This window comes from Pseudoliparis swirei, chromosome 14, assembly GCF_029220125.1.
Source record: "Pseudoliparis swirei isolate HS2019 ecotype Mariana Trench chromosome 14, NWPU_hadal_v1, whole genome shotgun sequence".
NCBI lineage: Eukaryota > Metazoa > Chordata > Actinopteri > Perciformes > Liparidae > Pseudoliparis > Pseudoliparis swirei.
This window is the reverse complement of record NC_079401.1, coordinates 9,260,108-9,274,295: the sequence shown is the minus strand read 5'-3', so window position 1 is coordinate 9,274,295 and position 14,188 is coordinate 9,260,108. Positions and strand designations below refer to the sequence as shown.

The 14,188-nt window shown below is 45.1% G+C and overlaps 3 protein-coding genes across 12 annotated transcripts in view; 2 read left to right on the top strand and 1 right to left on the bottom strand.

Annotated features, from left to right (window-relative positions):
- LOC130204699 (FERM, ARHGEF and pleckstrin domain-containing protein 1-like) overlaps positions 1-4,552 on the top strand; it is a 35,792-nt gene extending 31,240 nt beyond the window's left edge. For all 4 annotated transcript variants that reach the window (XM_056431641.1, XM_056431642.1, XM_056431638.1 and 1 more), the window contains exons 16-28: positions 446-579; positions 807-888; positions 992-1,053; positions 1,146-1,321; positions 1,405-1,535; positions 1,664-1,732; positions 1,828-1,917; positions 2,027-2,109; positions 2,216-2,316; positions 2,940-3,094; positions 3,526-3,633; positions 3,722-3,873; positions 3,962-4,552. In XM_056431641.1, the coding sequence (XP_056287616.1) occupies positions 446-579; positions 807-888; positions 992-1,053; positions 1,146-1,321; positions 1,405-1,535; positions 1,664-1,732; positions 1,828-1,917; positions 2,027-2,109; positions 2,216-2,316; positions 2,940-3,094; positions 3,526-3,633; positions 3,722-3,873; positions 3,962-4,037 (1,419 nt within the window). In that variant the 3' untranslated portion in view covers positions 4,038-4,552. The remainder of the gene's footprint in view (positions 1-445; positions 580-806; positions 889-991; positions 1,054-1,145; positions 1,322-1,404; positions 1,536-1,663; positions 1,733-1,827; positions 1,918-2,026; positions 2,110-2,215; positions 2,317-2,939; positions 3,095-3,525; positions 3,634-3,721; positions 3,874-3,961) is intronic.
- A 279-nt stretch (positions 4,553-4,831) lies between these two features.
- LOC130204700 (gamma-glutamylaminecyclotransferase-like) lies at positions 4,832-6,986 on the bottom strand. Of its 3 annotated transcripts, XM_056431643.1 has the most exons (3): positions 6,883-6,966; positions 5,945-6,065; positions 4,832-5,850 (listed from the first exon to the last, which is right to left on the bottom strand). In XM_056431643.1, coding segments are annotated over exons 2-3 (498 nt in total). In that variant the 5' UTR covers positions 5,947-6,065; positions 6,883-6,966; the 3' UTR covers positions 4,832-5,354. The 3 variants fall into 3 exon arrangements, with proteins under 3 accessions (XP_056287618.1, XP_056287619.1, XP_056287620.1); XM_056431644.1 differs by lacking the exon at positions 5,945-6,065 and having other exon boundaries at positions 6,883-6,986; XM_056431645.1 differs by lacking the exons at positions 5,945-6,065; positions 6,883-6,966 and adding an exon at positions 6,111-6,876.
- A 1,623-nt stretch (positions 6,987-8,609) lies between these two features.
- Positions 8,610-14,188, top strand: part of mcf2la (mcf.2 cell line derived transforming sequence-like a) — a 38,198-nt gene continuing 32,619 nt past the window's right edge. For 2 of the 5 annotated variants that reach the window (XM_056431636.1, XM_056431623.1), the window contains exon 1: positions 13,672-13,825. In XM_056431636.1, the coding sequence (XP_056287611.1) occupies positions 13,714-13,825 (112 nt within the window). In that variant the 5' untranslated portion in view covers positions 13,672-13,713. Of the gene's footprint in view, positions 8,698-8,776; positions 8,945-11,568; positions 11,742-12,735; positions 12,877-13,671; positions 13,826-14,188 lie in introns of those variants that run through there. The other 3 variants (XM_056431624.1, XM_056431622.1, XM_056431625.1) reach the window with 3 other exon arrangements.

Genomic DNA, 14,188 nt, shown 5'->3' with positions numbered 1-14,188 from the left:
AGCTGGCGTGCGCTGGCTCTTTTTTTCCTCTTCTTTTTTAAACCTCTAAAATATTTTCTTTGGCCGGTTGAGATCCCACACCTGTGTGTGTGTGTGTGTGTGTGTGTGTGTCACTTGTAATCATGTATTTTTTTAGGGATTTCTGTTACATTCACAAGTTTTATGCAAAAAAAGAACATGTATATTATATGTCTTAAAGCATTCTATTATAAAAATCTGGTGCGTAAAAGCACCAACTGATTATTGATCATTCTGACATTAAATTAATTGATTAATCACGCCTTAAAATCAGAAGATATTTGGCATCTTTATTGGAATGAACCCTCTATTTAATTCTCAAACATGAACTTTTGGATAATACGAATGTCACTTATCCAAGCGGTGCATGTTTTCAGGTTTTTCCCCCCCGACATGCCTTTGTAATCGCTGTTGTCTCTCCACGCAGTCCTTCCACGGTGCCGCGGGGAAAGACGAGGCCTTCCCAGAGTCCGTGAAGAACCTGATCTCTGCCAGCTACGACCCGGTCCACAAGTTCCACCAGGGGTTCCTCAAAGAGGTGGAGCAGCGGCTGGCGCAGTGGTCGGTATCCGGGCAGAAAAGCACCTGTTGCGACCAAGGGACTTGTTATCCACACATATTTAAACGATATTCATTTCAGAGGAATTGGAAAGTCCGAAATGTTAAAAAAAAGAATGGGATTGTGGGAATTGAGTGAAGACTTTCCAGTCCTAGCTGCAGGCTGACATCTAGTGGTGAATAAGTGTAACTGCACATAGGAAGCTCTTGACGTGTTTCCTCTTCCTCAGGGAGGGTCGCTCCAACGCCCACATTAAAGGAGACTACCAACGCATCGGGGACATCCTCCTGAAGAACATTCAGGGTCTGAAGGTACAGACGTCTCTCCTTCTTTTTCAACAGAATTATAGTTTGTCTATTCCTTTGTGTCTTTTTATTTTCGTATAATTGACATGTCCGTCTTTTGCATCTGCAGCAGTTGACGGTTCATCTCCAGAAGCATTCAGAGTGCCTGGTGGAGCTGGAACGGGTCTGCAGGTCGGCTCTTAAATATCTTGAAGGTAAAAAAAGGCTCCGCGGCGGCGTCCCCGACTGAGATCACGAACCTCCTCTCCCTCCGCGCTCCCCAGGTCCAGTCGGAAGGCCGAGGCCGTGTGCCGAGACTTTGAGCAGCAGAGGGTTTGCTACCTGCCGCTCAACATCTTCCTCCTCCGCCCTCTCCACCGCCTGCTGCACTACAAACTCATCCTGGAGAGGCTCTGCAAGCACTACCCCCCCACCCACGAGGACTTCAGGGACTGCAGAGGTACATGCCATTCCCACTTCTGACGGAGTTCACTCATTTGCACTTGTGAATCTACTTCTCCTTTCATCCCCCTTTCTTTCTAGCGACCCTGGCTGACATCTCTGAGATGGTGCTGCAGCTGCAGGGAACCATGATGAAGATGGAGAACTTCCAGAAGCTTCTGGAGCTGAAGAAAGATCTGACCGGCATCGACAACCTCGCCATCCCCGGCAGGGTGAGGCTCTTGTGGACGTGACTGACGTTTAGAAATAGCTGGTTTTCCGTGTTCGAGGCGGAAAACAATCCATGAAATGCAGAATGTGTGCGCCTCAGCCTCATATTCATCAGTGTGTTTGCCGTCAGGAATTCATCCGGCTCGGTTGCCTCAGCAAGCTCTCAGGGAAAGGCCTTCAGCAGAGGATGTTCTTCCTGGTATGAAACGTTCAAAATGAATCGAATACCAACTGAACCAAAAACATTCCATTTATTTACCTCCAACTTTTTCTTCTGTTCCCCTTCCTCTCCAGTTCAGTGATTCCCTGGTGTACACCAGCCGGGGAATGACCCCGTCCAACCAGTTCAAAGTTCACGGCCAGCTGCCCTTGTACGGCATGACGGTGCGTGACCGTGATCTTCACCTCACTTCAAGAAACTCCTCCACGCCTCCTCCATATTTAGGATGACCGAGGTCTGCCGCTGAGGAGTCTGTGTGTGTTTTTTTTACAGATCAGAGAAAGTGAGGAGGAGTGGGGAGTCCCTCACTCCTTCACCTTGTTTGGACCGCGCCACTCTGTGGTGGTGGCAGCCAGGTAAACACAAACACACACTTTAATATATATAAATGTATCTATATTTTCCACGGCATAAAGAACCACTTTACATGCCGTCTGTCGGTTCTTCTCCGTCTGCGTCCAGCTGTGCGTCGGAGATGGAGCGCTGGGTGGAGGACATCCGGATGGCCATCGACCTGGCGGAGCAGAGCAGCAGCTCGGACACCGACCTGCTGTCTGACAACAGTGAGTCCTTTTTAAATATGTGTGTGTGTGTGTGTGTTATTTCAATAATGATGGTGCCCCTGAAACATCGATCTTCATAAGTCAAAACCAGGATAGATGTTCTCGACGCACCTCCTTCCCTGCCTCTCTTTTCCCGTGAATAATCCCTCTGAATTGTTCCAGGTGGTCTGTCATCATATATTTTTTTTATGCCACCTGATATATTCGGGTCCAGGCACCAGCTGTCGCCCCCGCTCCTCTTTTCTCTTTCTTCATCACAAGCGTCCGTCACGGCGTTCAATGAGGCCTCCGCCCGGTGACCTTTATCTTTGACGTCTCCTTTGTCCCTCGGCTACGTCACCTGCTCTGAACATGTTGAACTCAGACTCTTAAAGAGTATTGGCTTACAACTAACAACAAAGGTGTTTTTGTTGTTGTCCAGACTGTATAGAAGTTGCTTTGATCACAATTTTTGGCTCCGAAAACCTGCAGCCATTTTTTTAAACGGTCCTGTTTTTACTCACATTGTTGTGAACTCGTCTCATTTGCAGATGAATTCAGGAATTTGACACAAAAATCTGAATTCACACATTGTTGATCAAATCTTCCTCCTGACCTTTGACCTTTCCCCCGTCGTTCCCCAGAGCTGTCGGAGGACGGCGGCGCCGAGTCGGAGGAGGAGCTCTGCGGCTCGCGCTCGTCTCTGGAGCGCCAGGGTCACCGCGGCAACACCACCGTGCACGTCTGCTGGCACCGCAACACCAGCGTGTCCATGGTGGACTTCAGCGTCGCCGTGGAGGTACCGTTGAGCCGATGTCCTCTTACTTTTCCTCTTACGTCTGTGTTTTTGTCCTTTTTTGCGTCTTCCACACCTCCATCTTCATCTCCTCCACCTTGTCTCCCTCCTATCTCCGTCTTTCTTTTGTCCGTTTCCACCTCTGTCCGCCCACGCCGACATGACCAGAGGCCAGTAGTCTGGCCGGTGGGTTATCTCTCGCCTGTCGTTTAGTGCCTCCTGCTGGAGTAGAGAGGTACTGCAACCGCCACGGCTGCCCGGGAATTTATTTATTTATTCATCCTCCAGAAATTTCACTTCGAGACAGGATGCAACCGATCAATCGATAGAACGACACGTCATTGGACACATTGGTTCCAAGAGTACGGCCCCAAACGATCATGCTAGACGCGTTGCTCGTTTTATTGTCATATTTGTTCTTTTTCTTTTTCCAGAACCAGCTGTCGGGTAACCTGCTGAGGAAGTTCAAGAACAGTAACGGCTGGCAGAAGCTCTGGGTGGTCTTCACCAACTTCAGCCTGTTCTTCTACAAGTCCCACCAGGTGAGACGCGTGTAGATGGTGAGAGCACAATAACCTGTGTCACGTTTGTGACGCGTGGAGATGACCTCTGACCCTCTGGCGCTCACAGGACGACTACCCTCTGGCCAGCCTCCCGCTGCTGGGCTACTCCGTCACCGTGCCGTCCGAGTCCGAGAACATCCACAAAGACTACGTCTTCAAACTCCACTTCAAATCCCACGTCTACTACTTCCGATCGGAGAGCGAGTACACCTTTGAAAGGTTGTTTGTCATATTACAGATGTTATTATTTTTTTCTTATTTTCAGAATAAAAGGTTTATGTTTGTGTCTCTTGTTTCGTTCTTCCAGGTGGATGGAGGTGATCCGCAGCGTCACCTGCTCGGCCAGCCGCCCCACGCTGAGCGCCAGGAAAGAGCTTTACTGAGAGACCGGGGGGGGTCGAGATCCGGACCTCCTTAGACACAGGGTCGCTTCTCATGCCTCTGAAAAGCTGATTCACACACACCTTTCCTTCCCCTCTTGTATAAACCTTCTGCACCGCGAGTGTCTGTGATGGCGGTCGGCCACGTATTTCTGGCAGCACAAAGTCCTTCTGGTCTTCCTCTTATTAATTTAGTTTATGCCATTGAGTGTTGTTCACACGGAGATTTAATATTCACCCTCAACGACATCCTGTTTTTAAAATTAAGAGATATGATTGTCCCGGGACTCTCCAGAGGTATTTGGGACACTGGAGCATGAGTTTGTGCACAGTGTTGTTTTGTTGTTTGTTCCTCTACGACGACATATTGTGTATTACTGAGACATAAAACCCGGATTTTAACTAATAATGCGATGAATTCAACGTGATGCCAGTTTGGTCACAATTAGAAAACATCCATCTTTTATCTCTTTGTAAGGCGACTTTTTGTACAGTACTTTGATACACTGTGAAATGTGTTTGTTCTTGTTGTTTTTTCATGTTTCCAGTTGCTTTTTGTTTAAAAAGGGACAAATGGCTTCAACACTGCTTCCAAAACGCCAACAGAGATTCCACCGGTCCGTTTGCCAAATACTTTCTCTCCTGTACTCCAGTTGTCTGGATTTCACTCTTCTTAAATAAAGGTCTGGATCGTGTTCATATGAAACGTTGGTCCGCATCTGAGAGGGAAGCGGCGCAGCTGAAACTGCTGCAATTCTCCAGTGATGTCATAACGGATTAACACAACAACATCAGACTGCAGATGATAATGTTAGATTTTAATATCAAAGTGTAGGAGCAGACAGACTTGATCTCCACTTGCAAACAAATCACTGACAGCTCGTCACCTTTAACCCCTCCACGCCACCTCGTTGCCCTGGTTACGATACCAGCTCTTAAAGGCACCCTGTCTCGTATATTGTCAGCCACCCCACTAGTTCTGTGAAGTATGTGCTCCAAGCAGAGTCCCCTACAGGAGTGCCTTTTCGCGCTGAGAAACTGGAGGGTAGAAACAAAAAGTTTAGCATTTTAAGCTTTTTAAAACAATTTACGACGAGGAAAATCCATTAAAAAAAAGATTAGATTAAAAAGCAAATCCACCAGCCAACATGAGAGCACGAATGTTCATTGTTTTTCTTCCTCACCAGTATAATTCATCAAATAACAATTTTTTTGTTCACGCTTTCTAGAGCATCTCTAATAATTAAGTAGTGAGGACTAGAAACAGGAGTGTATTCAAGCACGTGGCTCCGCCCACTGGTTTCTCATCCCGCCGTCTCCTCAGTCTCGCTCTGACCTGGTCGTGTACCGCAGCCCGTGAGCTCCGTGGGCGTCGTAGCTCTCGTAGCGGGTCAGCGAGGGCCAGTCGGGCCGGTACGTCGTCGTGCTGTACAGAAAGGCCTCGGTGGCGCTGCCTGCCGCCGGCCTCTCCTCCCCCGCCGCCGTCTTCGCCACCCACTCCTTGACCTCTAGCGTGACCCTGGTCCGCTGGTACATGGCGGGCACGTCTTCAAAGTCGTCCAGGGATCGGAGCATCTTGTCGTCCACCTCGTAGATTTCCCCGTGGACCCGGTAGCCCTGGCCGGGGAGGTTGAGGAGGAAGGGGATGTTGTGCTCGCCGGCGATCACCAGCGGGTACCGCTGGGTGGTGCAGGCCGAGGCCAGGAACTCCGCCTTCCCATTGGCGGCATCGAACAGACGGTAGAAGTTGGGCTGCCCCTTCTTCAGGGTGCCGTAGATGAAGACGCGAGCCATGTGGCTGCAGGAGGGCAGGCACCTGTGAAATACAGGGAGGGCATCACGAAGCAACCTGCCACCATTTTTCTTTTTCTTATTTTGATCAATTTCTCTTTGTATTTTAGACAACTTACATTTTATTGCAACAATTAGACAATTAGCAGTGTAAATAAATACAATTGTAAGAACATGGAGGTCTGATCCAGGAGCTGAAGAGGATGAATCAATTGACCTTTTTACTCGCTAGTAACCAACCTAAAACAAAAAGAATAGCAGTAGAAAATAAAGACATCTAATTACCACTGCAAAAAAAAAAAAAGCTTGTAAGAATCTCCCCGCTGGCTCCGAATAGATTACGAAGGTGTTTGAGATGCAGACACGTCTGTGCGACCTGAAGGCTGGCCTCTTTTGAAGCTCTGTGGACTCTGTTACCTCTATGTACAGCGGCTCAATAATTAATTAACTGTGAGAGATAATCTCTGAAACACACGAGATCAATAAAGCTGTGAAAGGTCATTTAGCAACACATGTAGGTGATGAGACAGCATATATGTATATAATATACATATATATTTTATTTTAGTATTATATAGATATAGAATTGGATCAAATTAACTATGTTACAATTAAAAGTCCTGCATTCAAAATGTTACTTGACAAAGTATTAGCTAAAGTAAAAACACTCATTTAGCAGAATGGCCCATTTCAGAATAATATATCATTTGATCATAATTATTAATGCATTTATGAGTCATTATTACTTAATGCTGCAGCTGGAAAAGGTGGAGCGCTACTTCCGGTTTGCTTAAATAAACAAATCATAATTCATTTGTAAACTATGTTTTGTCATATGAATAATCAAAGTGACAACAGCTGTCAAATAAATGTAGTCGCGTAAAAAGAATGAAGTAGCATGAAATAGAAATGCTCAATTTCACCCTGCAATAACTGCATGCAGTTTATACAGTAGGTAGGTGTTGCGTCATACGTCCAGCAAGAGCCTCGATATAGACGCAAAACGGCTGACTGCTATTAAAATGCATATTCTACACTAAAAGGAGTCGAGTCTCACCAGAACGGAATGAAGACGACGGCTCGTAGAATAATTACAACTTGAAAGACTCGGTTTGAGTCGGTAAGTGCAGCAACTCAGCGGCGATTCAGATGGGAGTGAACAGCGCATGCGCCGTAAAACACTCGAATCAGCTTGTGGGAAACAGCAGGTGGCGCTAGAATGCCTCGGAAAATACAGATTGTGAATGAAAATGAACATTTGCTTATTTTTATAAATGATAATGCTAAAAATTGGTTGGTATGATAATTGTTGCTGTACTATTATCCTTGTCCTATTAGTTTGTTTTATCTATATTTCTTACTGTTAACTATGTACTCTTGTGTCATCTTTGTCTAGAAAATAGAGTAAAAATTGATATTTTAAATATATTTGTTAAACTGGCTGATGTTTACGCTTTAAAAATAAGATACATCATGAAAACATTAGTGGAAACGTCAATTCGAAAATAATAGACGCATATGTAATTGAGTTTATGCATTTTTCCCTCACGGCTTCCGTCGACGGTGATTTGTGGATCACGTAAGATGACGTCATCACGCCCGCAGCCAAGCAGCGGAGAAAATACCACGTAAACAAGGCGGACCGGGGCTCCGAGCGCCGCTAACGCTAATTTCACTCGTGTTTCGCGAGTAAAACTCGGCTCGTAGCTGCATTCGGGCGGAAATTAAACGAATGTCATGCCTGATAACGTTTATCGATTACACATCTGGTGATTATCAGCGTTGTGGACGCCGATAACGCGCGTTTTTGTCATGAGTTTAGCTCGCCATGTAGCCGATGCAGGTTCGTAATCGATCGGCTTAGAGAGAGAGAGAGAGAGAGAGAGAGAGAGAGATTTTTTTTTTCTTCTTTAACTATGACGTCAACCTGCTAATCGATACAATCAGATGGTGCAGGCCGAGGCCAGGAACTCCGCCTTCCCATTGGCGGCATCGAACATACGGTAGAAGTTGGGCTGCCCCTTCTTCAGGGTGCCGTAGACGAAGACGCGAGCCATGTGGCTGCAGGAGGGCAGGCACCTGTGAAATACAGGGAGGGCATCACGAAGCAACCTGCCACCATTTTTTTATTTTGATCAATTTCTCTTTGTTTTTTAGACAAAACTTAGATTTTATTGCAACAATTAGACAATTAGCAGTGTAAATAAATACAATTGTAAGAACATGGAGGTCTGATCCAGGAGCTGAAGAGGATGAATCAATTGACCTTTTTACTCTCTAGTAAAGAACCTAAAACATAAAGAATGGCAGTAGGGAATAAAGAAAAAATAAAGACATCTAATTACCACCTCAACAACAACAACAAAAAGCTTTTAAGAATCTCCCCGCTGGCTCCGAATAGATTACGAAGGTGTTTGAGATGCAGACACGTCTGTGCGACCTGAAGGCCGGCCTGGTTCTCTACCTTTTTTCAGTGATGTATCCCCTGTGAAATATTTAATTGAAAATAACTTTAAGAAAATATCACAAACCCTCAGGAGTGCCTTCACGTACCCCCAGGGGTACACGTTTGTTGTAAAGAACATCTCTTTAAAAAAATATATTATTTTCTTTAAGTTAAATTTTTTTTTTTAAGGTTAATTGCTGCATCGCACAATTTAGAGAAAAGGTCAAATTCGCGGAAGTAATGTTGTGAACACCCTTAAGGACAGATGTGTGTGTTTGGATGTTGTTATGTGTTACGCAATTACGAAAGTGCCCTCAGTGTCCTGTGTGTGTTCTCCTTCCTCCCTCCCTCTCTGCACACGGCTGACCAGATTAAATGGACATCAGCCTCTTTCTGTTCCCATTCTTCCTTCTGTCTCCTGCTCAAGTACGGTCACGATTCAGTCTTTCTTTTCTTTTTTGGGCAGAAGGGGGATTTACCCTCAGTAACGTTTGGTATTGCTTAGGAACTGCGAAGTGCATGTGAAGAAGAGCGTCTGCTGAGCTTTGGCGTCCCGGGTCAAGGATGGGAGGGAAGCCGTCGGTACCGGACGACTCGGAGGAAACGCTGCAGGTGCTGTCGGCGATCAGTGGTCGGGACCGCGGCGACCTATGGAGGACTCAAAATGACTTAAGTATAAATAAATAAATAAATAAATGCATGAATAAATACAAGAATAAATGCTTAAATAAATGTATAAATAAATAAATAAATACAAGAATACATGTATAAATACAGAAATAAATACAGCAATTAATATATATAAGTTATAACTCAACAGGACATCATTAAATAAATGTATTTCTACATTTCTGTATTTCTTCATTTATTTATATCTCTCTTTATGTGTCCACACGTATTTCTTCATTTATTTATGTGTGACATTTACGTGTCCGTATATTCAAATGAGCTGGGCGGTCCGAACCTCATTGTTGAACAGGATTGGTCAAGTCAGGGAGCAAGACAGAAGCAATCGATCCCTAGCACTTGGATCTGTAGACGAACAGCGTTTATTATGCATTCTTGTCTGTACATTCTAAATACTACTGTTGAGTCACGGAATGTAATTTAAGGATGTTTTCAGCCGAGAAGTTAGTAGTTTAAGCATCAAATCTGTGGTCGGTTTATCGAGATTCAGTCTAATAATGATATGCGACGGAGATTTGAGGTCCTGCTCGCGGGACCAGTGAGCTCCGGGCGCTCAGCGCGCTGTGTGGCCGCCGAGAGAAGCCTGATCTCGGCAGGACTTTTTGAAATGCTCCGCTGGCTCTGACGTCTCCGTAGCGGCTAAACATGAGATATAATTAGGTTTTTGAGGATCTAAAGAGCACAACGAGTTTATTATTTACTAAAAGATAACGTTACGTCAATTTGACTGAGGGTTAAGATTCATAACTTCATATTGTAGCGACCCTGGGTCAGGAAAGCTACGAGACGTTGTATATTTATTATCGTTTATTCGTAGCCTACGCCAAACAGTGAACACCGCAACACATTCTACTCCACTGTAAATTATTTTACAGTGAATAATTTGAGTAAATTCATGCGCAAGAACAGTTGATGTGGTGACGTCACAAGACCAGAAAGACCGTCCTGCGTCCTCGAGAGTCTGGACTCCCAAAACCAGACTCCAAAGACCAGACTCCAAAAGAACACGAGTCTGTACTCAGTGTTCTTGGAATTGATAAACGGCTGAAGTCAAAAAGCTGTCGAGGCTAACTTCTGCTAACGGTGAGCTGAGCGAGTCACGTTCAGCGTCATGTGCCAGGCAGAAGTAGTAGAGCACAACACACCAGGTGCATCACACTCCTGTGACCAATCATGCTTTAGACAGAGGTTCGGATCGCCCCAGCTCATTTGAATATACGGACACGTAAATGTCACACATAAATAAATGAAGAAATACGTGTGGACACATAAATAGAGATATAAATAAATGAAGAAATACAGAAATTTAGAAATACATTTATTTAATGATGTCCTGTTGAGTTATAACTTATATTTATTAATTTCCGTATTTATTTCTGTATTTATACATTTATTCTTGTATTTATTTATTTATTTCTACATTTATTTAAGCATTTATTTATTTATTCTTGTATTTATTCATGCATTCATTTATTTATTTATTTATACTTAAGTCATTTTGAGTCCTCCATAGCGACCAGCCTCTGTGTGCCATAGAGGACGTGTCACACACTGAACTTAGACGCCTTCTGAAATTGGTGCAGCCGAATTTTTTGCAAATGGTCAAATCTGACAACGCGATTCAATTCTAGAACCCTGTCACGTGTTTGTGCGTTGGTCGATGTGGATTTCTTCGGATTAGCTCAATACGTTAAAAATAATCGACGCAAAAATGATATCATGTTGCAAATTTGGTTGTGAAAATGGGATTTGGGCCCAGGTGTCTTGTTTTTTTTTAGGAAAATTAGAGGAAATCTAATTTGGTGTCCATCATGCAGCGTTCATTTTAATTGACATTTCAGGTTTCTGACCTGTCCGTGTTCCCAGTAAACTATAATATCCATGATTAAAATGCAGTTGTGCATCAGGTTCTTCCGGTAGAGAGCGACAGGTTGCATGCGAGCCCCGTTATACCATTGCCGTCACGTTGTTGTTTGAAAGACAGATATAAATACTACTAGTAGGAATAGATTGTGATAGTATGAAATGGTATGACCAGTAGTATCTGGTGTAAATCATGGCAGAAAAATCTAATGAATGCCACACAATGAAAGGTGACGATGAATTAGGTGGCATGAAGATGATGTGATTCCCCGTTACGGATGGCGGCAATTTTCTTATTTTTCTCCCCGTCGCCGGCGACGCTCCAGAAGCCGCTTTCAGAACTTTTAATAGCTGCCCACGTGCGTCATCTCATCTTTCATGGTGTTCAAACGCAGCCTTGTTTGGGATCACGTGTCGATGAAGAAGTCACCGGTTTCCTCACGAGGACAAAGGGAGCTGGTGGCTGTTATTGGGAAGATGATACGGGGTAGTTGACACTTTGGTTATCTCAGAGAAGGACAACACGCGTTATTGATCAAGAATGTGTTTATGCAAGCGGTTGTATCTATTTCGAGTGGACGTCTGCACCCTGGCGAACAGTCCAAATCACTCACACACACACACTTGCTGCGTTTGTATAATTAGCTGTCGAGGGGTTGATGTCATCTCCCCGCCCCTCTCTTCCTGCGATAAACACAAACATGCAGATAAACAATCACAACAAACAAGGAGGAGGACGAGGAGGGCGGCTTGAAGAACAAGCTCTCAGACGTGGTCTGAAACCTACTGTGATGGGACGATGTCTCTTCTGGAGTTAATTCAAGAGGGCCGCGAGGTGCTGAGCGGACTCCTTCACAGCCTGTCGGCATCTACCGGGCCGTTGACCCGAGACACGCGCAGCGGGGGCTGCGGACCAGCAGGTTAGCGTTATATTATATTTGTCGGTGCTGACGGTTAAAAAAAAGAAAAGAAGGCCTGGTTCATTTTCTGTGTGTCGTATCAAAGGGCGTTCGGGTCAGTGGTGTCTAAATCAAAGTGACGGGGGAGGGGAGATTCCCTCCTGACGTGTTTCTCCCCTCGACATTCAAACCTGCCGATGCTGCAGTTTGGCTGCGGTAGTTTGACCTTAGGGAAGAATAACATGAAACGCCACAGGACTTTCCAAATACTTGTCACTCGAGATAATATCAAAACATATTAGTTGAGGTGTGCTTTACAGTAAGAGTCACATTGAGGAACCTACCCCGAAAACAACTACGAACTTTAAGGCGTGAATTTAGAAAAGAAACTTTTTCTATATGCAGTCGTATCTGTTTCTTGCTATTAATTTTCTGAATGTTTTTCTGAAAACATTTTGTTTAAATCATTATTCACTGTGCGTAAACAAATAATTTTAGGATGAAGAAAATCGGGGATTACAGGGAACTACATGAACCGCACTAGCAAAAACTAAATTTTGTAACCATCTCATCTATTCAATACTCGTGTCTCCTGCAAAAAGCATATATATCATGCTGGATAAATAACTTTATTTTTCAATCGGTATGCCAGGATTGTCCTCACTTTGCACAATAGTGAGTTGTTCTAATGACAGTAGTAGAGTTGTGAATTTGCGATCCATTAATACGTACAACATGTAGATATGTCAACATTGTCAAACTTTAAGGGAACTAAACTAACCGTTTCTTCATGCTGGAAGTCTTTGTGCTCGGCTCGGCCTTTAGGACCAAAATCAGTGTGAGCTGTCAGTATTGTGTGTTGTCGTATTCCTTTTCTGCCCACGGAGCAGACCAGCAGGGGCACTAGCTGTCACACATTCAGATCGTAACTCCTTGGACGTTTGACCCCTGTCACTGATTAGCTGATATATACCTCGCGGGTGGATAATTGATAACTCGCCTCATGTCTCAATGTCTGCTCACTAGTCTGACGGACAGAAGGCGATTAGAAAGACAAGCAGACCGGCATTGGTCTTCATCATGTCATACCTTTGCCGCGGTTGTCGACCAGCAGGAAGGAAACGGACTCGGACACGCAGGCGGACCGGCCGGCGAGGTGAGCGTCCCCGTGTGACATTCTTCTCTCCGACCTCCGGGAACCCGTTGAGCGGTTCGGTCGAGGCGCGGCCGGTTAAAACCCATCGATCGGGAGAAGATTTGCGCGTTAGCCCCGCCTTCATCAATACAACCTCCTCCCCGATGCCAGAGAGCAGACACGTCAAACGAGTCGTCTTGGTTTGTAGACTTTACGGGAGGATGAGTTTGCGTTGCAGCTTTTCTATTTAACACTGTGACCCCTTCAGGCTCCGTCTGACATCTGACTCGCAGCATGCCGGCGATGATCCGGAGAGTTAAAGCTGAGAACTAACAAACCATGCGAACCAGCGTCGGTCTGACGTCGAGGTTGGCACCAGAATACTCGTTTGTGTGTCGCTGTGCTGTAGTTTAAAGGTTTTCAGTTTAAAGGCGGTGAAGTTAGGGACACCGAGTTCCTTGCTGGACTGTGAACCCTTTAATATCCACAACTCTTATCTTCAGCGACAACGGTCTCGTGTTAAAATCGTATCTTATTTTGAAAGGATTTTAAAGTTTTAAGAAAAGCTCATTGCAGCACGGCCTGGAATCGAGGATAATGATGTGTGTGTGTGTGTGTTCGGTGGTGTATTTGTCAGCGTGTATTCTCCGTGTCTTGCTCAGATAAAGGTGCGTGCAGATTTTTTACAGCAGCAGGGCGGGGCAGAGGAAAGAGGAGTGGTGTAATCACTCTGTAACTTTAACAGGTGTGTGTTTGTGTGTACAAGAGAGACTGACAGGAAATACAAATGAGGAGAGCAGGATGAGGCGGGCGATACTCTTCTCTCCGTCGGAAGAGGAGAGCAGCCGGTGGGACGGGATGAAGGAATACTCGGGGAGACGGGAACATGCCGGGGAGGTGTTTGTCCACATCTCGCTGGAGGAGATGGAGAGCTACTCCAGATACAGCCAGTGCTGTGAACAGCTGCACCGTGAGTCGTGTGTGTATGTGAGAGAGTTTTACCCCGTAAGATGTGGAGAAGGAGAGGGAAAGCCTGGCTGTTTCTCTCAGGAGAGGATGTCAACATCGTGATGTTTTGTAAGTGCAATCGTGATAATTACAGGTCTTGGGATGCGTCTGTTATTCCAATAGCCTTCTGGAAGAGCAGCAGCTCCAAGCGTCACAGCCATAAACATTCACAACAACGCCGATTCATCGTAATCACAAAGAAGGGATTCTCGTCGGTTTTTGGAAATAAATGCAACAAATTGCTGCGTTCACAGACTTTGAAGTTCACTGCCGATGAGAAAGTTCATGTTCTCTTCTTGCAGCCGATTGACAACACATTGTGGCC